At 35.1% G+C, this 27,751-nt stretch overlaps 1 protein-coding gene across 9 annotated transcripts in view; it reads left to right on the forward strand.

Annotated features, from left to right (window-relative positions):
• Positions 1–27,751, forward strand: part of EHBP1 (EH domain binding protein 1) — a 369,328-nt gene that overhangs the window by 163,400 nt on the left and 178,177 nt on the right. For all 9 annotated transcript variants that reach the window (XM_012477186.2, XM_012477187.2, XM_064364167.1 and 6 more), the window contains exons 6-7: positions 9,392–9,573; positions 13,754–13,893. In XM_012477186.2, the coding sequence (XP_012332609.1) occupies positions 9,392–9,573; positions 13,754–13,893 (322 nt within the window). The remainder of the gene's footprint in view (positions 1–9,391; positions 9,574–13,753; positions 13,894–27,751) is intronic.

Here is a 27,751-nt window from a genome sequence, read left to right on the forward strand (position 1 = left end):
ATATACAGTGTGCTAAAAATTGTGTGATGTGTGTGTATGTGTTCAGAGGGAGGGCGGTAAATTGAAAAAAGAGGTTTACTACTTGGAATTTTGCCCAGATTATGAGCAGCTCCTCAGCTCTTTCACTTATTTGTTCCTGATTTGTGCACTTTAGTAAAGTAGTCCATGACCTCGCATTTGAAAATTTCTACTCCTACTTTCCTTATCACATAGAAAATATAATAATTTGGTGCTATAAGTGACTTTACATAAAAATGCTCCTGTCATAAAAGTAGACAGCAGTGTGTACACAGCAGTTAAATATTTTTAAATACCCATGGCACATTTATGAAAAATGATCATGGATTAAGCCATAAAGCTTGTCGCAATACATTTCGAAGAACTGTTATTATACAGACCATATTTTGTGACTCCATGCAATTAAGTAATTGTCAACTACAAGAAAATAAATAGAAAACTCCATATAGATGAAAAAAGTTTCTAAATATCTTATGAGTCAAAGAACTTGTAATGAAAAATTAGAAAATAACTACAGAATAACAAAAATTCCTCATGATAAAACGTGAGATATAGTTGAAGCAGTACTTAGAGAAATATGTAGTCACATGCTGCATTACAAAGTTTAACTCATCAAGGGAACTGCATGTACAAAATTCCTATTTCAGTGACTTCATAGCCATGGTAATGTAGCATAATTCATTGTTCACCTGTTTCTGGTGATTCTGGTGTAAACAAACCTACTGTGTTATCAGTTGTGTAGCCAGTCAAATGAGTGCAGGCATAACTCCTTTTGTTGCACTTTGCTTTATGGTGCTTTGTAGATAACTGCCTTATTAAAAGTTTGTGGCAACCCTTTGGAGCAAGTCTGTCAGTGACATTTTTGCAACAGCATTACTTACTTTATGTCTCTCTGGCAACATTTTTTAGCAATAAAGTATTTTAATTAGGTGTATACATTTTATTTTAGATATAATGCTATTGTACACTAAGTAGACTACAGTATAGTGTAAACCACTTTTTTATGTACTGGGAAACCAAAAAATTTATATGATTTGCTTTATTGCAATATACAGTTTATTACAGTGGTCTGGAATATTTCTGAGGTATGCCTGTATGGCACATATTATGTATAGTACGTGATAATTGATGATAATAATAAACAACTGTGTTACTGGTTTATGTATTTACTTTTCATTATTTTAGAGTATACTTATATATATATGTGTGTGCGTGTGTGTGAAATAATCCTCTCTCTATATATATATGTGAAATATCCCCCCTTTATGTATATATATATGTATGAAATATTAACTGTAAAACAGCCCAGGCAGGTCCTTCTCCAGGCAGTCCACATCCCCCCACCCGGCTTAGGCCCACAACATAGCCACTCTACACCAGGCTGATCACTCTGCTTGGCAGCAGTTTCATTGTTATCATAGAAGAAAACTCCATTGGTGTTATCGGTCCTGAAGACTTTTCAGTGGTACAAAATGTAGGATAGAAGAGAGTAATATTGATGATCCTGACCCTGTATAGGCCTAAGCTAATGTATGTGTTTGTGTCTTATTTCTTAACAAAAAAGTTTAAATAGTAAAAAAAAAAAAAAAATTTCTAATAGTAAAAAGCTGTAGAATAACAATACAAACAAAGAAACTACTTTGTACAGCTGTACAATGTGTTTTATTACAAGAGTGAAAAAGTTAAAAAGTTAAAGTTTTTAAGTGAAAAGCTTTTTAAATGGTACACCTGTATTTTTACTGCAGCTTTTCTATGTTTAGATATGTTTAGATGTACAAAACTTACCATTGTGTTAGAATTGCCTACAGTATTCAGTACAGTAACATGCTGTACAGGTTTTTAGCCTCAGAGAAATAGGCTATACCAAATAGCCTAAGTGTGTAGTAGGCTGTACCATCCAGAGTTGTGAAAGTACACTCTTCGATATTCACACAATGATGCATTTCTCAGAACGTATCCCTGTCATTAAAGGATGCATGACTACTCTATAGCCTTAACTGCTTACATCAGCAAAGAACTGCTCAAAATTCAGGAGTTAGAACAGAATATACCCGAGGAAAGTGTGAGGAAAGAAATGATAAAGATGGCAGAAACTACTGAAATAGGAAACATTCACTAGAAAGAATCACAAAATCACAAGTTGTTGCTTTGGAAAGCCTAATGAAATAACCAATTAATAGCAAGAATCATTTGGGAACAAAAGAGAGAAGGCGCAAATAAATTGTATTGGGAATGAAAAATATACAAGATCATACATTTTGCAGGAATCAATGTAATAAAAAGATATCTTAAATCATTTTATATTAGTAAATTTGAAATCTTAGATGAGATGGAGAAATTCCTGGGTGGGGAGAAAATACTTAAACTCACTTGGGGAGTCCTTAGGTCTTTCAGAGAATAGGAAAGGAAACCCCAGCTCATTTTATGAGGCTCATGTAACCAAGGAGTGTACAAGAAAGGAAAACGATAGGCCTATCTCCTCTGTGAATACACAGAAATCCCATGCAAAACATTAGGCATCCAAAGCTAGATATATATTTTAATGTAAAGAAGTACATCACTACCTGGCTGGCTGTCTCCAAGGAATGTGGGGTTGCTTTAATTTTGGAAAAAAACCTATTAATTTACCACATTAAGTGATTAAAGTTTAACAAAAAATCTTAAGAATGTGGAAAAATGGGAAACTCTTAGAAAGTGCAAACTAATGGAATACAATTTGGTATTTTCCTTTTGGAATACAATTTGGTATTTTCTGGTAAAGGTGAGCATGTACATATCCTATTACCTGGCTATTCCCATCCTAGAAATATGTCCCAGATAAATTATTGCACATGTGTACCAGGATATAGGTGTAAAAATATTTATAACAGCTTTGTTAATAATTCCAAATAAACCTGCAGCCGGGCACAGTGGCGCACGCCTGTAATTCCAACACTTTGGGAGGCCGAGACAAGCAGATCACCTGAGGTCAGAAGTTCAAGACCAGCCTGGCCAACATGGTGAAACCCCGTCTCTACTAAAAATACAAAAATTAACCAGGCATGATGGCGCACGTCTGTAATCCCAGCTACTTGGGAGGCAGAGGCAGGAGAATTGCTTGAACCCAGGAGGTGGAAGTCACAATGAGCCGAGATTGTGCCACTGCACTCCAGCCTGGGTGATAGATCGAGACTCTGTCTCAAAACAAAAAAAACAAACCTGTGACAACCCATATGTCCATCAACAATAAAATGGATAGGTAAATTGTAGAAATTCATGTAATTGAATATTAGGAGCAATGAAATTTAATGAATCACAGCTATACATGTCAGCATAGATACATATTAAGAACTTGATGTGGAGGCTGTGTGTGGTGGCTCATGCCTGTAATCCCAGCACTCTGGGAGGCCAAGGTGGCCAGATCACCTGAGGTCAGGAGTTTGAGATCAGCCTGGCCAATATGGTGAAACCCTATCTGTACTAAAAATACAAAAATTAGCAGGGTGTGGTGGCAGGTGTCTGCAATCCCAGCTACTCGGGAGGCTGAGGCAGGGGGATCGCTTGAACCCAGAAGGCAGATGTTGCAGTGAGCCAAGATCATGCCACTGCCCTCCAGCTTGAGATAGGAGCAAACCTCTGTCTAAAAAAAAAGAACATGATGTTGAATATATGAAACAAATCACAAAAATGCGTATTTTATTTCCTTATATAAAATTTTAAAACTCACAAAACTGTACACTATAAGTTTTTTTTCAGTTTTTAGTTGTGGTCAATATATATAACAAAATTTGAAACATCTAAGTGTACAATTCGGTGGCATTGGACCACCACCACTGTTCATTTCCAGAACTTTTTTATCATCCCAAGTAGAAACTGTACCCATTAAACAAAAACTCCTTTCCTTTCCCCAGCACCTGATAACCTCTATTCTACTTTCCATTTGCCTATTCCTCATATAAGTAGAATCATTCAATATTTGTCCTTTTGTGTTTGGTTTTCTACGCTTAACATAATGTCATCAAGGTTCATCTATATTGTTGCATGTGCCAGAATATCCTTTGTAAGACTGAATAGTATTCCATTGTGTGTGTATGGATAAACTAAATGTGGATAAACCACATTTAATTTACCCATTCATCAGCATGATATTTTCAAAAAGTGAAGGGAAGGAGTAATAAAAAATTTAGAATACTATTTACTTCTGGAGGAAGGAATGGAAAGGATACAATTTGGGAAGGACATGAGGCTTTTAAGGTACTGGTAATGTTCTGTTTCTTAAGCTGGGTGATGAGTACAGGATATTCATTTTATTATTAATTTTTATGTTTTATGCTTTATTACATATATTTTATAATTTTAAAATTCAGATGTTAATGCTACTAGTTTAATTTTTAGTGTCTTGGAAGAGACCTGATAAAGTATTTGTATATGACAGATTCTTTTAGAACAGTCTATGTAATAAAGCCTTGAAAAATTACAAAAATCTAAGTAACTTTCTGCACCCTTACCCCTAGTCATCTTGCATGTGAGAAAGGATTACATTGTGATTATGTGGTTTATTTTATACAATATTGTAATAAAGTCAGCCAAATATTTTAATAGGAGAGGAATTACATTAATTTTACTAATTGTAGGGTTCATAATAAATGAAATAGCATACAATGAACTATTTATTCTGTAAGGAAACTAACTTAAATAATTTGGACAAGAAATGTCCTCTCCATCTTCTTAGAATATGAATTAAAGCCAGATGTAGTAGCTCATGCCTGTTATCCTAGCACTTTGGGAGGCTGAGGTGGGAGGATCACTTGAACTCAGGAGTTCAAGACTAACCTGAGCAATATAGTGAGACCCCATTTCTACAAAAATAAAAAGTGAACTAGATGTGGATGGCGTAGTCCCAGCTGCTTGAGAGGCTGAGGCAGGAGGATTGCTTGAGCCCCATAGGCTGCAGTGAGCTGTGATGGCACCACTGCACTCTAACCTGGGTGACAGAGTGAGACCCTGTCTCAAAAAACAACAACAGCAATGACATCAAAAGAATATGAACTAGCAGTTATGCCATTGAACTCCATTGCTTGCTACCATTATGTTTTATACTGTGTTCTTAGTTTTAGGGAGGAAAAAGTAGTGAGATTATCTAAATGCTTTTTTTAAGTATAATTTTTTATTTTTAATTTGTGTGGATACATAGTGTATATATTTATGGGGTACATGAGATATTTCGATACAGGCATGCAATGTGTAATAATCACCTCATGTAAAATGGGGTTTCTATCCCCTCAAGCACTTATCCTTTGTGTTACAAACAATCCAATTATATTATTTTACTTAGTTTTTAAATGTACAATTAAATTATTATTGACTATAGTTGCCCTGTTATGCTATCAAATATTAGGTCTTATTTATTCTAACTAAAAGCTTTTTTTTACAATGTTTAAAAATATTTATAAAGAATTCCTGAGTCTCAGAATATGTTTATTCATTTTTATAATCAGTTAATTTCTTATTATAAAAATTGCAAGATCTTTACCCCTTTATGCTTATGTACAGAGAAAATATTTATTCACCTGTTGCTTGCATTGTTACTACATGAATAGCAATGAGAGTTCATTGAGGTGGAGAACTCATTTTAGGTTTGGCTTGAACATAGTGGGCGTCCATGCATGAATTTTAATTATGTAGCTACACTACTTTAAAGTAAACAGTTTGCATTGAATTATGCAGTTATCTATTTTTTCTCCTTTCAAGATCATTGACCCTGGATGGACTATTTATTAGTGTAATGAACCAGGTTAAATGGTCCATAAAAATTAGTAAACACTATTTATTGAATACTGACTATGTGGTAAATACTCTACTAGTTATTTTCATGTGTTATTGCAAGAATTTCTCTAGGACATATTTATAGGATGAGAATTGCTGAGTTCTTAAGATTTACATGTATTCAACTTTATGAGATGTCAGATTGTTTTTCAAAGTGGCTGTATCAGTTGAAACTCTCCCCAGCAGTGTAAGAGAGTTTGCATTATTTCACATTCTTACCGACTTTAAAAAATATTTGCCAATCTGAGAGTGTGAAACTGAGGCTTAGATACATGAAGAAATCTGCCAAAGGTTAACCAATGAATGAATACTGGTGCCACATTCGAATCCAGGTTTGTCTAATTCCAACTACAATAGACTGTATTTCAAAGAAATGGAAATATATAGGCTAAGTCTTTTTATAACAATGGAAATAGTTATGAAAAATGAGTTACTTTTTTTAATTAAAATAATTTTGTGTAAGAACTTCCTTAGGGGAAGTGTTTCTGAAAATGTGATTTTAGATTAACTGGATCAGAAATGCCTGGTGGTAGTGGTGTGTATGTGTGGAGGGGGGACGTTACTTTTTGGTAATCAGATTCCTAGGTCCATCTTTAGGTCTATTAATTTAGGATCTCTAGGGCTGGGATCTAGGCATTAACATTTTTAATAATGTTTCTTAGTTTTGTCGTTGTTTTTTAATAAACATTAAAGTTTAAGAACCTTTGCTTTAGGGATTTTAAACTAATTTTCAAAACACTGCCAGATGCACATACAAACTGATGTATAAACATAGGCCCAGAGACAGATATTCAGACAGATACTCAACATTCACTTTTTTAATGGCTCGTGTCTCCAAACTTTCATTTTCTACTAGTTCCTCTTACTCTTTTTTCTCTCATTCTTATTCTTTTGTCCAACCCACATGTGATCTAAAGTAGCATTTGGACCCTGGCAGCAGTAATAGTAATTTTCTCTAAACTCTCTCTCCCTGGCTGATCCCTAGTCCCTTTAAGAAGGACTATAGGAGGCAAAAGACATGCTTATTTGAGTGCAGTCAACTATTTCATTCCTCTTATAGAACTGATTATAGCAATGTTACCCATCTTGGGTGGGTACAGATTTAGACTTGGTGGTTATAAAGAAAATGAAGATTTGTGGAGTGGGGTTGGAGCTATGAAAGATCCCCAAATTTTCACTCATTACTATTCTTAAAATATATTTTCTGAGACAGCTAATTTTAAGGAGAAAACAATTTCTGAACTAGGTGGAGAATTACTAGGAACACCTGTCAAATTCCTTTTCCCAATTATGAGCCATTATATCAAGAACATAGTATATTAAGGACACAGACTCTAGTGAGGTCCTGTGTTAATTAATATTGGGAATGGATATCATAGACTCAAAAGAGCTCTATTCTATTCACCTGCCCAGACCTCAGAAAGCACTCTTTTCATTGTTCCTAAGCAAATAATTGCTTAATTAAATAGTACAGCTAATTGTATTTAGAATTTAGTAGCTTTTATTACCTATTGTTTCGAAGACACTGATTTATCAGATGCCTAAAAAACTTTTTTTTTTTACCATGAACCTGAGTTCAGAGGAAAAATTTTTCTACATACTTTTTATTATAAAAAATGAAATGAGCAGAATATGATAAAAAAAATCTAGACTTTGCAGAACAATTCTTAAACTAAGTTTTCAAAATTATGCTCATTTCTAAGTTATCTTAATTTTATAGTTTATTTGGTTATAAAATTAAATAATTATATTAAGGAATCAATGTCATACTTTGTGAAACATATTTGTTTAACAAAAACTGAAAATATGTGACAGTTGATATGTCATGCTTTCAGAACAGAGGCTTTAAATCCTACATTATATGTAGAAATTGTTAGCTATTCTAAAGGTACAATAAGAGATTATTGTTCATATCAGTGTAATAAGTTGATACTCTCTGATCGTACTTTTTCATTTTGCTCATTGTCAGAACCTTGGACCTTAATCTTATTCTTTGATTGACAGTAGCAACCAGGGAAAGAACACTTGTATTGTTTGGTATAGTCACATCTGTTCAACTTGATTCAGTTGAGCGTATTTGCATATTCTTAAGTATTTCTTCTGAGAGGGCTTAAATCCTTCTCAAGTGCTTGATGCATTTTTGAAATTCGTTCATAAGGTATCTGCATGCACTAATAGTTCTGTATATTATTGCTGTGCATAATCTGACAGATAAGACCACATTTTAAAACAAGGTATTCTTTAGGGACGCTACATTACATTTTTACTCGTTCTGTTGGGTAGAAATGTCAGATTTTTTTTAAAGTCTGTTTTAATGTTTTGATTAAATTAGTGTATCTTTATTTTAGGCAATTTTTTCAAACATTGGAGAAATAAAGATTTTTAAATAATACTTCAAGGGTATTAATGGTAGTTTTTCTTGCCTTGGTTTTGAAAATTGAATAATTTTATGGAAAATAATTGTAGAACTTGAATGGATTTCTGTTTAGCCTCCTTATTTTATAGAGAAAGTTACTGAGACTCAAGTTTTCTGACTTGCTCAAGGTCACACAGTTGAAAATTAAGATTTAAATTTTGGTCTTAACTCCCATATCAGTAAACTGTAAGAAATAATGGTACGTGATTTCTGATTTGTTATTTACACATAATCCTACATCTAAAATTTTCCCTTTGCCATAGAACCCACAGTCAGAGATTATATCTTATTCATCATATCTCTCCAGAATTTACATGGTGTCTTGTACAAAGTTAATATACAACCATTTTTTTGCTGTCCTGTTTTCATTGTTCTCCTAGGCTATTATTCTGTAAAGGATAGTTAAGAAACACAATAACTTAGTAATGGAATGTTAAGTACTTTTGATAGCAAATAGGTTTCATATTGTGTTCTATTTCTGATGAATTTGGCAATAGCAATGTTGAGAAGAATTCTGAGATTTGCTGGAGTCAGTCCGTGGTGTCTTCATGGGTATAGGATCAGTAAGCCAACTGTTTCTTTTATGATATGTGTGCTTTTATGGGAAAGAGAACTATGGACTGACACAATAAAAAAAAAAAAAAGCCCGGGGAAGAAATAAGACTGAAATTACAGGATACATAGAATTCAGATATTATAGCCAAAAAAAAAAAAAAAAAGAAGTAGAATGCCACCAAGGCTGGAAGTTCTATAAATAATTGTAGGCGTTTAAAAAGGAGACATATTATTAGGTTACATCAAACATAATCAAAGCAAGGAAAACAATTGTTGAGTATTTCTCTTCTCATAGTAACCCTGGAGACTTTCTGTCCTAGTTTTCATTCCTTGCTTCTCCTTTTCTGGTGTTTCAGGTTGTTCTAATCTTCTCTTGTTTCTGCCTGGGTTACCTCTTTTCAATTGCGTATCTGCCTTACTTATAAATATAAAAGCTATGATACAACTTCATTGTAATTTTATTTAATTATTATAGGAATTTAATAGGAAAAGGAAGTTTTCAATTGTTATTTGATATATTATTAAAATCATACTTTAAAATATTTGGCTATAAATAACTCAAAATTACATAGTCTTTTTTTTCCTTTAATCTTCCAGGAATCCCCTTCTGGTCGAAGGAAAGCTCTTGCTACTAGCAGCATCAATATGAAACAGTATGCAAGCCCTATGCCAACTCAGACTGATGTGAAGTTAAAATTCAAGCCATTATCTAAAAAAGTTGTATCTGCTACTCTTCAGTTTTCATTATCTTGCATTTTCCTTAGGGAAGGAAAAGCCACGTAAGTTTCTTTTGTCAAATAAGCTGCACATAAGTTTCTTTTGTCAAATAAGCTGCCTCACATCGTGTTTCAATACAACACAGCTTTTGACTCTGTAGACTGGCAACAGTTGAACATCTTACAGCATACCAATCATTTTTGCCATTCTTTGTTTCAGAGGCTGAATTAAGGGAACTCCTTGTTATTTATGCATAGTCTCTTTTGACTCCAGAGAATGTACAATAATATAAAAGTGATCACAGCTGGTTTCAAAATTTAAATTATATATATTAGGATATTAAAAGTATTTGTTTTATATTTCAGTGTCTTCAGTGTAGTAGTCTGTACTCTGAAGTACACACAGTTCAATGTATAGAACTGTTCGATGCAATTGAGACATGAGAGGAACCCAAAGCAAAAAGTTTAGGATAAAAGGGATAAAATAGGGCCGGGCGCGGTGGCTCAAGCCTGTAATCCTAGCACTTTGGGAGGCCGAGGCGGGTGGATCACGAGGTCAAGAGATCGAGACCATCCTGGTCAACATGGTGAAACCCCGTCTCTACTAAAAATACAAAAAATTAGCTGGGCATGGTGGCGCGTGCCTGTAATCCCAGCTACTCAGGAGGCTGAGGCAGGAGAATTGCCTGAATCCGGGAGGCGGAGGTTGCGGTGAGCCAAGATCGGGCCATTGCCTGGGTAACGAGCGAAACTCCGTCAAAAAAAAAAAAAAAAAAAAAAAGATAAAATAGTTAAGGGAACTTTTGCCAAATCATGTTCCTTGGCTTGACTTCCAAAAATTATGTAGGAAGGTACAGTTAAATAAGCAGTTTATTATAATCATTCTTCTTTTCAAAAATCACTTCTTAAGCACTGAGTAAGCATTGCACAGAGATTTCTAGATTCAGTTCTAGTCTCTTAAAAGGGAAAATTCTAACTAGACAAAATGAGCTGAACTTACCTACAGAAGGAGGAAAAAGGTGTACACCATCACACCCAGCTAATTTTTTTATATTTTTGGTGGAGACAGGGTTTCACCATGTTGGCCAGGCTGATCTTGAACTCTTGACCTCAAGTGATCCGCCCCCGTCAGCCTCCCAAAGTGCTGGGATTACAGGTGTGAGCCACTATGCCCAGGCAGCAAGTTAATAAGTTATTGCATACAATCAAGTCAGGAGTAGGTGAATGTTACGGGCGTTGTGAGAGGGTTAGTACCTAAGTGGAGTGGAAGGTGAATAGACAGGAGAAATGGAAATCCTGTACCCAGACTTAAAAGGTGAGGGGAAAAAGACAGCTGTGAACATTTCAATCTAATCTGAATCACAGTTCTGAATGTATTTGACCTAATGGAAAGTGGTTACTATAATTGACCATGTCTACTTGACTGATTAGACTGGATTCTGTGCGTCAGTCAAAATGAGATGTTTGACACTCATCTACATGGCGCAACACATGACTCGATAGATAACAGTAAGCCTCCTCTCTGGAAAGTTGGATTCTAAGCCAGTGTGGTAGGGACAGTGCAGAATTGGATGCATCTTAGTCTTTCATCCCAGGATCTTAAATTATAGACCTAAATACTAAGTAATTAAAAATAAAGCTCTTAACCTGAATGAAGTTTAAGCCAAAAGAAAAGGAAAGGAAACGAAACAGGAAGAAGACAAACAAATTCAGAGAAGATCCTTTGAGGGTGGACTTCCTTCCACTGGGCAGAAGCTGTAAGTGAATCAGCACCATTCACAGGAATCTGGGTGAGAGGAAATTCAGCCAAACCAAATGTCTCAATTTGAATTGAAAAGGAATTCTTTCCGAACATCCTAAATTCCCTCTCTACCTCCTCCTCCTTTTCCTTGTTACCTTTCCCAAAGAAAAATGTTCAGGGTTAAAATATGAGGAAACTAAAGTGGTATAAAATTAAACAAGTTAACAATGTTTGTTTTGTTTGGTTTGGTTTGGTTTGGTTTGAGATGGAGTCTCACTCTGTCACCCAGGCTAGAAAACAGTGGCATGATCTTGGCTAACTGCAACCTCCACCTCCTGGGTTCAAGCGATTCTCCTGCCTTAGCCTCCCTAGTAGCTGGGATTGCACGTGTACACCACCACACCCAGCTAATTTTTTATATTTTTAGTAGAGACAGGGTTTCACCATGTTGGCCAGGCTGGTCTCGAACTCTTGACCTCAAGTGATCCACCTGCCTCAGCCTCCCAAAGTGCTGGAATTACAGGCGTGAGCCACTGCACCCAGGCAGCAAGTTAATATTTTAAGAATGACATTTTGAAATTGTCTCCTGTTGATAAGTGAGCAATTTATAAGACATTCACATAAGATAATACAACTTTTTTTGCTCATGCAAACTTCGTGTCACTGAATTTATTTTTAAAAGGGGAAATGAATTTGTTAACTCTAAGGCTTATGTGAGATAACATACAAAAATCAGTTTAGTCTGTAAAACCATACTATATGTAGAAGATAATGGCATATTAAGTATTACTTTACAAAGAAATAGTATCTTAATTTGGCTTTCTGAATTTGGGGGAAGTATAGCAAAGTAAAAATTAATTTGTAAATAGTATATGTATATTTTATTCACTGTAATTTATTTGAAATTTAAGATGAAAATAATACATGAAGAAAATATAAATGATTTGACTTTTATAGAACTTAATGTAAACTTTATAAATTTGTACTTAAAATACTTAAAACATTTAAAAAAGTTACATATATCAAATACATAGTATTTAACTTACAATCAACCAAGGTAATTTTTTTATCTTGTAACTCTTAAAAAGAGTTTGTTTTTAAAGTGCTTTTCCTACTATAATAGTTTCTTAACTTTTGGGAGTTTATGTGCCCCACATTTAAACAAGATTTAAATATGATTTACAGGGGTTTACCACTTTGTTTCCTTCCTACTCACAAATTCAAAAGCCTACATGGACTTCAGATTTAAAATCTTGTTCTAATTCCTTTGGGAAGTTTGAATATTTTAAACTCTAGATCTTATCTGATTTGAAAACTGTCTTACTGTTTTTTGAAACAAGTTTTTGTTTCCAGACTTAATTCTCAGGAAACCATACTTTAATTCCATGAAGAAAATTTTAGACCAGGCACAGTGGCTCACACCTGTAATACCAACACTTTGGGAGCCTGAGGTGGGAGAATCACTTGAGCCCAGGAATTTGAGACCAGCCTTAACAAATGGCAAGACCCTGTCTCTACAAAAATTGTAAAAGTTAGTTGGGCATGGTTCTGTATGCCTGGGGTTCCAGCTACACAGGAGGCTGAGACAGGATGATTGCTTGAGCCCAGGAGGTTGAGGTTGCAAGTGTCTTTTTCATGTAATAACTTATTTTTTTCTGGGTAGATACCCTGTAGTGGGATTTCTGGATTGAACGGGAGTTCTACTTTTAATTCTTTAAGGAATCTCCATACTGTTTTTCGTAGTGATTGTACCAGTTTACATTCTCAATAATAGTGTAAAACTGTTCTCTTTTCATCACATCCATGTCAACATCTATTATTTTTTTATTTTTACATTATGGCCACTCTTGCAGGAGTAAGGTGGTATCTCATTGTGGTTTTGATTTGTGTTGAGCATTTTTTTCATATTTGTTGGTCATTTGTATATCTTCTTTTGAGAATTGTCTATTCATGTCCTTAGCCTACGTTTTTGTTGGGATTATTTCATTTTTTCTTTCTGATTTGTTTGACTTCCTTGTAGATTTTGGATATTAGTCCTTTGTTGGATGCATAGATTGTGAATATTTTCTCCCACTCTGTGAGTTGTCTGTTTACTCTGCTGATTATTTCTTTTGCTGTGCAGAAGCTATTTAGTTTGAAGGTCCCATCTATTTGTTTCTGTTGCATTTGCTTTTGGGTTCTTGGTCATGAACTCTTCGCCTAAGCCAATGTCTAGAAGAGTTTTTCCAATGTTATCTTCTAGAATTTTTATGGTTTCAGGTTTAGATTTAAGTCTTTGATCTAACCAGTTAATTTTTAATCTTATTAGCTCTTTACTAATTAATCATGCCATTTAAAAATTAATGAATATGAGTATTTGGATTTTTTGTTATTTTTGTACAACTGGTAAGACTTATTGACTGACATACCTTATAGAAAGAAGGAATTTTTTTTTTAAGAAACTATCATTTTTCAAACAATGTCATTTAACACAATGTGTTATATTTTGAATCATTTATGTAGAGATGAAGACATGCAAAGTTTGGCTAGTTTGATGAGTATGAAGCAGGCTGACATTGGCAATTTAGATGACTTTGAAGAAGATAATGAAGATGATGATGATAACAGAGTAAACCAAGAAGAAAAGGCAGCTAAAATTACAGGTTGGTTTTATTAGCATTAAACTAAAAGTTTATCTTTTGTTGCAGAGTTCAAAAACTCATTCTCATTTTCCAGGAAAAAACAATTCTACTTATTAGAGTTTTTTTTTTTCTTTAAGCCTTTCTACAATAAAATATACCATTTAGTTCTCTGAAAACTTTCCATGCTGTTTATAATAGATTTTAGCAGTCTGAGATCAAGTACAAGGATGGTCAAAATAACATAAAACTTTCTTAAATTATAGTATAAAGCAACCTAAATCTGGTCATACTTATTTTGTCTGTGTGTGGAGGAAACCTCTATAAGTAAAGATCTGCCTATAAAGGATAATAGGACACAATAAGGAGATGGATTGGCCAGCTGCTTCTATTTCATATTCATTTATTGAATTATGTGGACATTTTGTGTTTTGAATTTATATATCTTATGTATCCTGGTATTGAAACTTCCATGCAGCTATTCCTTCAAGCTGGTTTGATCAAGCTATGAAGATGTTAAGTGGTTAGAACTTCTTTTTATTAATTGGTCAATAAATACTTATTGAAAATTTGACTGTCACACTTAAGGAATTGATGTTATACTTCTATTATTGCTGTGAAAATTAAGCACAATTTACATATTCCTTTTAGATAATGAATTGCTCTAAATTTCTGAATTGATGTCCCTTCACTTCTATTATGTGTTTACTCTTGGTGATTTTTTTCAAATTCATTTGAGTACTTTGTCACTCACCTTTTGGTTCTGCCTCCATTCCCGCTATCATGTGGGAGATTTCTATTTATCCCATGAATCACTCATTTAACTACTCAGCTAAAAAGTTCTGTGACTTTCTTGACTCTGATGACCTTCACTTCTACCCCACTACAAGAAATCTATCATAAGGAACTGCTCAGACTTGTGTGCAAAGTTAGATGATTTTTCATGTGTAAATTTTGTTATTTTCTAATTTGTGATTGCAGTTTTGATATATTAGTTGGCCCAACCATGTTTAGAAGAGTGTGTTTTACCATGTGCTTTGTTTATTTATTTCTAGTTTGTTTGCTTATTCATTCAAATAAAATTCAAAAATATCTTGAATTTCAAATTTTTAAAAAAATTTATTGAGTTTATTTGTAGTCTAAATATATGATTTATTTTTATACATTTTCTATAAATGTGTTTTTACATGTATATTCTATTTGTTGTATTCATCATTAGACTCAACACTCAACTTCTCATTACAGTCATAGCTTGTTTTACTGAACTTTGCTTTATTGCACTTCACAGATTTTTTTTTTTAACAAATTGAAGATTTCTGGCAACTCTACATTGAGCAAGTCTATCAGCTTAGTCTATCAGTCTTTCCAACAGCATGTGCTCACTTTGTGTCTCTGTGTCATTTGATAACTTTTGCAATATTTCATAGTTTTTCATTATTGCTATATCTGTTATGGTGATCTGTGACCAATGATCTTTGATGTTACTATTGTAATTATTTTGAGGTGCCATGAATTGCACCCATATAAGACAACAAACTTAAGTGTGTTCTGACTGCTCCACCAACCAGCTGTTCCCTGTCTCTGTTTCTCTCCTTGGGCCTCCTCATTCCCTGAGACATAACAATGTTGAAATTAGGCCAGTTAATAACCCTACAATGCCTGTAGGTGTTCAAGTGAAAGGAAGAGTTGCATGTCTCTCCCTTTAAATGAAAAGCTAGAAATGATTAAGATTTGTGAGGAAGGCATGTCTAAACCAAAGATAGGCCGAATGCTAGGCCACTTGTACTAAACAGTTAGCCAAGTTGTGAATGCAAAGGAAAAAAAATTCTTGAAGGAAATTAAAAGTTCTACCCCAGTGAACACATGAAAGATTTTTAAAAATGTGTAACAGCCCATTGGTGATGTGGAGAAAGCTTTAATGGTCTGGATAGGACATCAAACCAGCCATAGCATTCCCTTAAGCCAAAGCCTAATCCAGAGAACTCTGTTCAATTCTATGAAGGCTGAGGAAGGTGAGGAAGCTGCAGAAGAAAAGTCTGAAGCTAGCAGAGGTTGTTTCATGAGGTTTAAGGAAAGAACCCATTTCTGTAACATGAAAGTGCAAAGTAAAGCAGTAAATGCTGATGTAGAAGTTGCAGCAAGTTATCCAGAAGATTTAACCAATATCATTGATGAAGCTGGCTACATTAAATACAGATTTTCCATGTAAACAATATAGCCTTCTATTGGAAGAAGATGCCATCTAGCAATTTCCTAGCTAGAGGAGCAAAGTCAACACCTGACTTCAAAGCCTCAAAGCTTCAAAGGACAAGTTGACTCTCTTATTATGGGCTAATGTAGCTGGTGACTTCAGGTTGAAGTCAGTGCTCATTTATCTTTCCAGAAAATCCTAGGGCCCTTAAGAATGATGCTAAATCTATTCTGCCTGTGCTATACAAATGGAATAACAAAGCCTGGATGACAGCACATCTTTTTATAGCATAGTTTACTGAATATTTTAAGTCCATTGTTGAGACTTGCTGTGCAGAAAAAAGATGCCTTCCAAAATATTACTACTGATACCTTTTAGCATGCTCCCTAAAAAAGTAACATCACTGCTCATTGACAGCATACCTGGTTGCCCAAGAGCCGTGATGGAGATGTACAAGGATATTAGTGTTGTTTCTGCAGCACATAGTTCAAGGAGTAATTTTGATTTTCAGGTCTTATTATTTAAGAAATACATTTTGTAAGGTGTAGCTGTCGTAGGTAGTGATTCCTCTGATGATCTGAGCAAAGTCAATTGAAAACCTCTTGGAAAGGATTCACTGTTCTAGATGCTATTAAGAATTTTGTGCAGTGGCTCATGCCTGTAATCCCAGCACTTTGGGAGGCCGAGGCAGGTGGATCACGAGGTCGAGAGATCGAGACCATCCTGGTCAACATGGTGAAACCCCGTCTCCACTAAAAATACAAAAAATCAGCTGGACATGGTGGCGCGTGTCTGTAATCCCAGCCACTCAAGAGGCTGAGGCAGGAGAATTGCCTGAACCCAGGAGGCGGAGGTTGCAGTGAGCTGAGATCGCGCCATTGCACTCCAGCCTGAGTAATGAGTGAAACTCCATCTCAGAAAAAAAAAAGAATTTTGTGATTCATGGGAGAAAGTCCAGAATATCAACATCAAGAGGAGTTTGGAAGATGGAAGAAGCTGATTCCGATCCTCATGGCTGACTTTGAGGGGTTCAAGACTTCACTGGAGGAAGTAACCACAGTTGTGGTGGAAATTGCAAGAGAACCAGCATTAGAAGTGTAGCTTAAAGATATGACTGAATTGCTGCAATCTCATGATAAAACTTGAAAGGATGAGGAGTTGCTTCTCTGGATGAACAAAGAAAGTAGCTTCTTGACATGGAACCTACTTCTGGTGAAGATGCTGTGAACGTTGTTGAAATGACAACAAAGGATTTAGAATATCACATCACTTTGATAAAGTTTGGCAGGGTTTGAGAGGATTTATTTCAATTTTGAAAGAAGCTCTACTGTGGTGTTGTCAAACAGCATTGCATGCTACAGAGAAAATTTTAATGAAAGGAGAATTCAATTGATGCAACAAACTTCGTTGTTGTCTTAAGAAATGGCCACAAGTATGGAGAGAGATCCAAGATGGCTGATGATTAGCAGCTCGGGCACGTACCTCCCAGTGAAAGCGCAAAGAACAAGAGGACGCCACACTTTCGGACGAATATTAGTTGCTCACGGACCAGGAGATTCCCAGTGGAGGAGCTCCACGGGTCGCCAGGGCGACTCTTGTGGCCGGCGTGGCGGTTTTGCTGGTGCCTTAGCACGCCAGTTCTTGGTGCAGAGTCCGGAGATTCCCAGGCAGAAAAGCACCATCAATTTTAACACTGCTGTTTTGGCCGGCTCAGTGGATTGCTCAGACTTCGGCGCAGGGAATCAACAAGTTGGACGTCAGAGACCCAGTTAGAAAGTCGGTAATTATAAAGACGACAGACGGACAAATATATAATGAAGGGAAGAAAGCAGCGTAAAAAGGTAGAGAATACTCAAAATCAGAATGCCTCTCCCTCTACAGGGGATTGCAATTCCTCATCAGTAACGGAACAAGGCTTAATAGATTACACGTGTGTTCCAATAACAGAAGCAGGTTTCAAAACGTGGGTGATAAGAAACTTCTGTGAATTAAAAGAACTTGTTCTAACCCAATGCAAAGAAACTAAGAACCTTGAAAAAAGGTTTGACGAAATGTTAACGAGAATGCACAATTTAGAGAAGAATATAAGTGAATTGATGGAGCTGAAAAACACAACACGAGAACTTCGCGAAGCATGCACAAGTTTAAACAGTCGAATTGATCAAGCAGAAGGAAGGATATCAGAAGTCGAGGACCAGCTCAGTGAAATAAAACGAGAAGACAAGAATGCAGAAAAAAGGATGAAAAGGAATGAGCAAAGTCTCCAGGAAATATGGGACTATGTGAAAAGACCTAATTTACGTTTGATAGGTGTACCTGAATGTGACGAAGAGAATGAATCCAAGTTGGAAAATACTCTTCAGGATATCATTCAGGAAAACTTTCCCAACCTGGCAAGGCAGGGTAATATTCAACTCCAGGTAATACAGAGAACACCACAAAGATATTCTTCAAGAAGACCAACCCCAAGGCACATAATCACCAGATTTATTAGGGTTGAAATGAAGGAGAAAATACTAAGGGCAGCCAGAGAGAAAGGTCAGGTTACCCATAAAGGGAAACCTATCAGACTTACAGCAGATCTCTCAGCAGAAACCCTACAAGCCAGAAAAGAGTGGGGACCAATATTTAACATCCTTAAAGAAAAGAACTTTCAACCCAGAATTTCATATCCAGCCAAACTAAGCTTTATGAGCGAAGGAAAAATTAAATCTTTTGTGAACAAACAAGTACTTAGAGAGTTCACCACCACCAGGCCTGCTTTACAAGAGCTTCTGAAAGAAGCACTATATATATAAAGGAACAACCAATATCAGCCTTTCCAAAAATATATGAAAAAGCAAAGAACTTTAACACAATAAAAAATTTACATCAACTGATGGGCAAAACAGCCAGCTAGCATCAAACGCCGGTATTAAACTTATATATATTTTAATTGGATAAAAAGCCAAAACCCATCGGTATGCTGCATCCGGGCCCATCTTACATGCAACAATACACAAAGACTCAGAGAGAAGGAGGAAGATTTACCAATCAAACAGAGAGTAAAAATAAACTAATAAACAAAAAGCAGGAGATGCAATTCTCGCCTCTGATAAAGTAGACTTTAAAGCAACAAAGATCAAAAGAGGCGAGGAATGACATTACATAATGGTAAAAGGATCAATGCAACAAGAAGAGCTAACGATTCTATAGATCAACGAGATAGAAAATTAACAAGGATATTCAGAACTTGAACTCAGACCCGGAACAAGTAAACTTAATAAATATTTATAGAACTCTCCACTTCAAATACACAAAACATACATTACCACCTCACACCTATTCCAAAGGTGACTATATAATTGGAAGTAAATCACTCCTCAGTAATCGCATAGCATTTCATAGGTTTAAATTAAATATTGGTTGGCTGTTTGTTATCTTCTTCCCTTATTCCTTCCTGACTACATCATTAAGTATAATTATTAGTATAAAAGAGGTTTTCAATACCCATTACTAAATTGCATTCTAGCCTGGGCAAGAAAGCAATACTCCCATTCTCTCTCCCTCTTTCTTTTCCTTCTCCCTCCTCCCCATTCTCTCTCTCTCTCTCTCTCTTTCTCTTCCTTTTTCCTCTCTCTCTCTTTCTCTTTAAAAAAATAAAATAAAATGAAATCGTAGATAAAAAAAAAAAAAAAAGAAATGGCCACAAGTATTTTAAGAAATTACCCAACCTTCAGCAACCACCACCTTGATTAATCAGTTGTCATCAACATTCAAGGCAGGAGCCTCCAACACCAAAAAATTGTGACTCATTGAAGGCTCAGATGATTGTTACCTTTTTTTTTTTAGCAATAAAGCATTTTTTGATTAAGGTATATGTGTTGTTTTTAGACATAATGCTATTGCACACTTAATAATGTGCAAATGACTATAGTATAAACATAACTTTTATATACATTGGGAAGCCAAAATTTTTTTGTGATTTACTTTATTGCAATATTCGCCTTAGTGATCTGGAACCAGACTAGCAATATGTCTGAGATTATACCTGTACAGTTGAGGCTAGAACAGCATAGATTGAACTGCATGGGTCCACTTATACATGATGTTTTTTCAACCAAACACATGGAAAATACAGTATTCACAGTGTACAAAACCAACATACATATGGAGGGCCCACTCTTCATGTATGTGGGTTCTGCAGGGCCTGCTTTGGAACTTGATATATGGATTTTGATATAGCAGGGTCCCTGGAAGCAATGCCCCATGTATACCAAGGGATGACTGTATATATATCTTTTTTTGTAGTTTATTTTTTTAAGACAGAAAACTTCACTGCTAAATTATTTTTTCTATAAAATTTTATTCTCTTAAAGCTTCATTATAATTTGTATCAGTTTGCCTCATTTAATGTCTCTTGTCTTGAAATTTTGCCTGTTGATATTTGTAAACAATGGTTTTAAATTTGTATTTTCTTGGCATATTTGTCACTTGATTTTTAACCTATCTGTATTATTTTAAGTGTTTCTTTTATTACAGCATTTGGTTGATTTAACTTTATAAGCTTTGCCCTTCAATATTATATTTCTTGATAACTGATACACTTAAGTGTATTTATATTACTTTATTTACACTTTTATTTTTGGGGATTTCTTATTTTTTCCACTCATGCCTTACATGTTGCCTTTCTTAGATTTTCTGTAGTCAAACATTTTTAATAGAGTAACTTAGAAGGTATATATACTGTTTTCATTTTGGGCTAGTATTCTCTGTAATAAATAAATAAGCCAGACAGAAAAAAATGAGTAAACTTTTATTTCTCTACTTACATTAGATATAAAGCAAAATTTGTTGACTCTCTTCTTATAGAATGAGAGATACAGTATGATTCTCTTCTTCACTTTATTTAAACCCTTTCCTCCAACCTCTATTGGCTATTATATTTATTTCAATAACATTTTGCTAATTTTTTTCAATAGTACATACTGACACTTGCATTGTATTTTATAATGATGTCAGCAACAATTTTTAAAATGTGCTATCTTTCCCATCTCTGAGTTTTGGCTTCTTTCTTTCTTTGTTTTAATCTTTGAGTTTTGGTTGTTTGGCTAACTGGAGTATTTCCAGAAGAATAAGTAGGTTGTCTTTTCCCTACTACTACCAATCACCTTCTACCTTGTCTTAAGTTTGCTTGGACTGCTGTAACAAAATACTTCAGGTTGGGTAATTTGTAATCAACAGAAATTTATTGCACAAGGTTTTGGAAGATGGGAAATCCAAGATGAAAGAGCCTGCAGATTTCTTATCATCTGGTGAGAGCCTGTTCCATATAGATGGTGCCGTGTACGTGTGTACATGTGGAGGAACAGCAAAGAAAAGGGACAAATTTGCTTCCTCAAAGGCTTTTTTTTTTTTTTTTTGAGACAAGGTCTTGTTTTGTTGCCCAGACTGGAGTGCAGTGGTGCAATCTTGGCTCACTGCAACTTCCACCTCCTGGATTCAAGGGATTCTCCTGCCTCAGCCTCCAGAGTAGCTGGGATCACAGGTGTGCACCACCACACTTAGGTGATTTTTATATTTTTAGTAGAGAAGGGGTTTTACCATGTTGGCCAGGCTGATCTCAAACTCCTGACCTCAGGTGATCCACATGCCTTGACCTCCCAAAGTGCTCAGATTACAGGCATGAGCCACTGCGCCTGGCTCTCAAAGTCTTTTTATAAGGGCAATAATATTATCTATGAGGGTAGAGCCCTCAGGAACTAATCACCTCTCTGTAAGCTCTACCTTAATCCCCAAGGTGAAGGGGATTAAGTTCCAACAGAGGAATTTTGGAGGGACATCAACATTCAGACCATAATATTCCTATCCTTCAAAATTTAATTCATTTGTCACATACTTTGAGAAGCCTTTGATGCTCCTTCCTTCTTAAGCTTGACCATTCCATCCTTTATGGTACTATCACTTACAAATGTAGGCATTTTCTTATAGACTGAGTTTGTATAATTCCAGTGGAATATCAATTGGATCTTTTTAGTTAGAAAATATGGTTTGTTATTTATAGATGGCTTTTGATTAAAACTAAATCTCAATTAGACACGGGTACTCTTAAGTAGGAATTTTTAAAACCACATATTTGTATAGTTTTGAGCAGTATTGTGCTATCACAGCAATGGGAGAATAAAATGATAATATGTTACAATTTCTACACTAGTATTGAAAGGAAGAGTAAGAACATTAATTTTTGAGGAAAATGTAGATTTAATGACAGCATTCAATAATTATCAGATTTCATAGCTAAACCCTTGCTGCCCAAACATACACATACTCCTTATTTTCTAAAATTCCTGCAAAAGCAGTAACTTTAGGTTAGACAGTTTAAAATTCTCTGAACCTAATTGAAGAAATTGTTTTGAGGCAACTTTGGATGCCTCTATTTTGTGTTATTTATTTACATTTTTAATATTTTATTAAATTCCTTGAAAGTAGAAACTGTGTTCTGATCACTTTTTCATCTCCAGCTTCCAGCACATTATCTGGAACATAATAGGAATTTAATATATCTTAACTGAAAGGCCATAGTAAATGAATGAAGAAGCTTCATTTCTGGCTTATATTGTTCCATTTGACGTTTAATCACATACTACCTTGTACAGGGTAGAGTGGTCCCATTTTATAGAAGAAATATGTTCTGAAGGGCACACATAATTCAAAGCTCAATAATTCAAAACTAGTTTTCTAAAAGGAATGAATGTAAATTCTGAGTGTTGAAGAAGAAGGGGCAGATGGGGGCAGTGGGTGCCTAGATGTATGTTCTAAGTCATAATAAATTCACAATCATTGTAGCATAATTTTGATTTGATAGTACTATTTTTTTTTCTTGTCATTTTCTATTATGTTTGGAGAGTATGGCAACCTAAATTAATAGCACAGCATATTATGGCAGTTGTTTGGCTTCCTTAGTTGTATGTTTTAGCACATGTAAATTCCATTCCAAAGTTACTAACTTACAGGGATATATTTTTTTAGCAACAGCACAACCACTTTAAAAGTGTTTGAGTGAAGTAGTTTTAGCGTAATAAAAACGTTATTGAAATGTAAGCATTAATGTTAAAATAATAGTACAAAAAATGCATATATTTTATAAATATGGTTACAAAATTAAAGTATGGTAAGTATTTTTAGTTACCAGCAACAGTGGCAATAACTTAAACACAGTTTATATTAACTTTTCTTTCCAAGTTTGAAATTGTCATTGACGCAATTTTTATGGAGGAAGGAATCATTATTTTAAATTGTTCCTATTAATTATATCTTAAGGTTGCACTATAAATGCATAAAGTACAATTGCATTATGTTACTAAAAATTATATTGAATGTATTATTTCTCCAACAAAGCTCAAAATTTCTTGAAAGAACAGACTGTTAACAATCATTTTGTGTACCTCTTAGATTGACACCGCAAGGTTATTCACGTAGTGAGTAATTTCTTATGGAAAGTTGTTAAATCAGCAGTATTTGACAAAAAATATCCTCCAAATTTACAGTCTTTGCTAGGAGGTGAAAGTAAATCCCTGGTATCTGTACTTGCACTGATCAGAAATCCCTACACTGTTCTGAGAGACTCCCCTGCTAAATAGATACATAGTTGGGGACTAGCTCTCAGGCAGGAACCATTTATTGATGCTGCATCTATAGATACATTTTACTGAGATGCAGCACCAGTGAATAGGCAGGAGAATTTTGAATTGCAGTTGGAAAAATCACTGAAATGTAGCAGGAGTGATAGACGTTGGAGTTGGAGAAAAAAATGCCTTTTAATAGAAAGTTTGCTGCAGCCAGTAGTAGAAATTATGAAACCATATGGTTTCAGAACAATCAATGCCTGTATCTGTATGGCAGTCACACAATGCTTGAAGCAGTAGTTGGCCATATAATCATCTTTGGAATTCATGTTGAATTTCTGAATACACACCAACAGGAAGAAAAATAAAGACTCCTGTATTATAAAGACAAGGTTCTGTTGAATACATCACAGAAAATCAAGTTCAACTGAAGTAGTTTACAGCAAGCATTGTTAAGAGAACTCAAACATTATGAGGCACCTGAAAGACCCCTGATATTCTTCAAGTTTTTTGTATTGCAAAGATGACCATGGGTTCTACCTAAAATCAGCCAGACATTCAGATTCATTTACATGACCTAAATAAGCCAAACAGCATTAGATTCACCTAAAAGGATATTGGATAGGAAACACAGTATGCCAGCAGGGCATTCCTTTTTCACCAGAGTCTTCACAGCAGTCTGAGTACTGCTTTTTATCCCCCACCACCAAATGACAGCTTGGGTACAAAGCCACAAGATCTGCATAGGAGCAGGGATTACCTTGCCTTAAAAATCCCCATGCAGCACAAGAGCAGATATCTTTTTTTTTTTTCTTTTTAATACCCAAACTGGTCTGAGCTGATACCTTTGCACCAGTTTCATGGGTACAATTTCCAAGGTTCCTATAAAGGACATGCATATTTACAAGAGTCTCCACATTCAGAGAAGCTAAAACCTGTGACCTTATACCAGGTATATAGTTTATTCAGAATTTTCCCATCCAGATGTAATTTGTCACTCATGTTTAATTTTTACCATAAGCAATGTTGCCTGGTGTTTGTTAAGCCTTTTCCCATAGTTGATAAAGTTAATTTTGGAGAAGGAAGAGAGAGTGACGTATTGGCTACCTTCAGGGAACAAAATCTAACAGCACAGATGGTAGTAGAGGAGATACCAGTTACATATTGAGGAGCTAGAGCTGATGATGGTATGACTCAGCCTTCTGAGATTAAATCCTACTTACTAGGGCTATGAATGGAGATAAGTAGATCTTCTACCTTTTGTTAGAAGGATCCTTAAAATAAATAAGGGACTTTGGTCAGAGAGTAAGACCATTAATTTGCTTCTGGTTTTTACCTGGCATCCACCCACTAGTACCTAGGCATCTCATGAACAAAATCGTAGGATTGTTGTGGCCTCAATTAAAAAAAAAAAATTAACCCAGCTTGTTGGCATGCCCCTGTAGTCTCAGCTACTTGGAGGTTGAGGTGAGAGGATTGCCTTAGCCCAAAATACTTTGTTTAAATAAAAATTAATTGAAATGGCCACCTATTTTGAAGGTCCATTAAAAGGATGAGAATTTCTGGAAGACTGCCTCTGTTGTTTAGTCACTAAGGTTGGGAATAGGGGGAAAGCAGAGAGGTAGGGCAATTCTGATCCCTTGAGCCAAAAAGTTTATAAGGTATCATAGCTACCTTCTTTTTAAAGGCATTTGAAACCCTAGGATGAGAGACTGAAGTTATCAGAAATATATCTCCATAGTCTTTAGAACTCAAATATGTCAACTCAGAGAATAGTAGAAGTAGCAGAAGACACAGACTACAAATTCGGCTTACTTACCTTGTCACTCTTAAATGCTAATGCTGCTTTATTTGTACTTACGACACAAAATATTATCTAGCTTCCCCTACCCCGAGGGTCTCAGAGAGGTCTACTGATACTGATAATCCATCTGACAGGGCATGGATGGGAGTGAGGGCTCTAAAAAAGAAGTCAGAAGCCTTCTAGTATTTAGGGGAGGAGCCAGGAGACAATTAATATTCAAAGTACCTAAATGAGTTCTCTAAGGATTTATCCTAGGAATTCAAGGTTAGTTTAACCACATTAATAAAGGAGAAAAATTATATGATCAGTTCAACAGACACAGAAAGGAACATTTGACAAAATTCAACACCAAGTTTCTTAGCAAAGTTTTAATAGAAGAGAATTTCTTCATTTTGATAAAGGACATTAATGAAAAGCTACAGCTAGCATCATACTTAATGGTGAAACATTGCACACTTTTCCCCTAAGATTGGGAACAAGGCAAGGATGTTTGCTCTTACCATTCAACATTATATTTGAGGTTCTAACAAAGTCACAGGATATAAGATCAATATAGAAAAATCCACTGTATTTTTATATATGAACAACAAACATTTGGAAAATGAAATTAGCCCGAAATATTTGGTTCAAATAAAAATTAATTAAAATAGCCACCTATTTTGGAGGTCCATTAAAAGGATGAGAATTTCTGGAAAACTGCCTCTGTTATTCAGTTATTAAGGTTGGGAATGGGAGAAGGCAGAGAGGTAGGGCAGTTCTGAAATTAACAAAATTTCATTTAAGTAGAGATAAATAATAAACAGACTAAGAAATAAATTTGACATGAGGTGAAAAACCTCTAACTAAAAAGTGTAATACATTACTGAAGGTAACTAAAGAAGACCTTAATAAATGGAAAGATAACTTGTGTTCATAGATTAGAAGATTCAATATTGTTATTATTTTTCCTCAAGTAAATCTATAAATCAAGCTCAATGCCAGTCATAATCCTAGCAGGTGTCTTTTAAAAATAGAAATTGAAGGCTGAGTGTGGTGGCTCATGTTTGTAATCTCAGTTCTTTGGGAGGCTGAGGTGGGCAGATCACCTGAAGTCGGGAGTTCAAGACTGACCTGGCCAACATGATGAAATCCTGTCTCTACTAAAAATACAAATTAGCTGAGTGTGGTGGCGGGCACCTGTAATCCCAGCTCCTCAGAAGGCTAATGCAGGAGAATCGCTTGAACCCACAAGGTGGAGGTTGCAGTGAGTCGAGATCATGCCATTGCACTCTAGCCTGGATGACAAAGTGAAACTTCGTCTCAAAAAAACAAAAACAAAAAGAAGAAAGAAATAGAAATTGAAAAGTGATTATAAAGTATATTTGGGGATGCAAAGTAACCAAAAGAATCTTGAGAAAGAACTGAATTATAATACTAATACTACCTGATATGAAAATTTACTGTAAAGCTATAGTAATTAAGATAGTGTCAAATTGGCATGTGACAGACAAGTAGATCAACAGAATAAAACAAAGTCCTGAAATATATACCCAAACTTGGTCAATTAATTTCAACGAAGTTGTCAGCATAATCCAATACTTGGGGGAAAAAGTGTTTTCAGTAAATGATGCTGAACAATTGCATGCTTATATAGAAAAAATGAACTTCAACCTCCACCTCTCAATATACATTAATTCAATGTATTCATTGTAATTAATAACAAACATTAATTCAAGATAGATCATAGCCTAACTACAAAACTGTAAAATGATGAACCTTCTGAACAAAAGCAAAACAAAAACCTAGATTACTGTCTTTTTGACCTAAGGGTAGACAGAGGGTTTTTACAGATGACACAGAAAGCAATAATCAGGAAACAAAAATTTGATAGATTAAACTTAATCAAAATTTAAAACTTACACAAGCTGATCAAAATAAATTATTTAAAAAGCAAGGCATAGTGGCACACATATAGTCCCAGCTACTCGGAGGCTGAGGTGGGAGAATAGCTTGAGCTCAGGAGTTCAATTCCAGCCTGGGTAACATAGTGAGACCCTGTCTCTTAGGGAAAAAAAAGACCATTAAGAAAATGTACAAGCAAGTCATAGCTTAGAAGAAAATAGTCAAAAAGCATATATCTGTCACAGATCTTGTTTCCAGAATAGATTTTTATAAAAATGCCTTACAACTAAATAACAAAAAGACATGTGACCTTATTTTTTTTAAATGGGCAAAGGTTTGGACATATGGTTCACAAAGAAAGATCTGTCACTAGCCAAATGGCACATGAAAGACACATCACTT

The sequence above is a fragment of the Aotus nancymaae genome, unplaced genomic scaffold (assembly GCF_030222135.1).
Source record: "Aotus nancymaae isolate 86718 unplaced genomic scaffold, 86718_ANA_hifiasm-v0.15.2.pri h1tg000057l, whole genome shotgun sequence".
In the NCBI taxonomy this organism is placed as follows: domain Eukaryota; kingdom Metazoa; phylum Chordata; class Mammalia; order Primates; family Aotidae; genus Aotus; species Aotus nancymaae.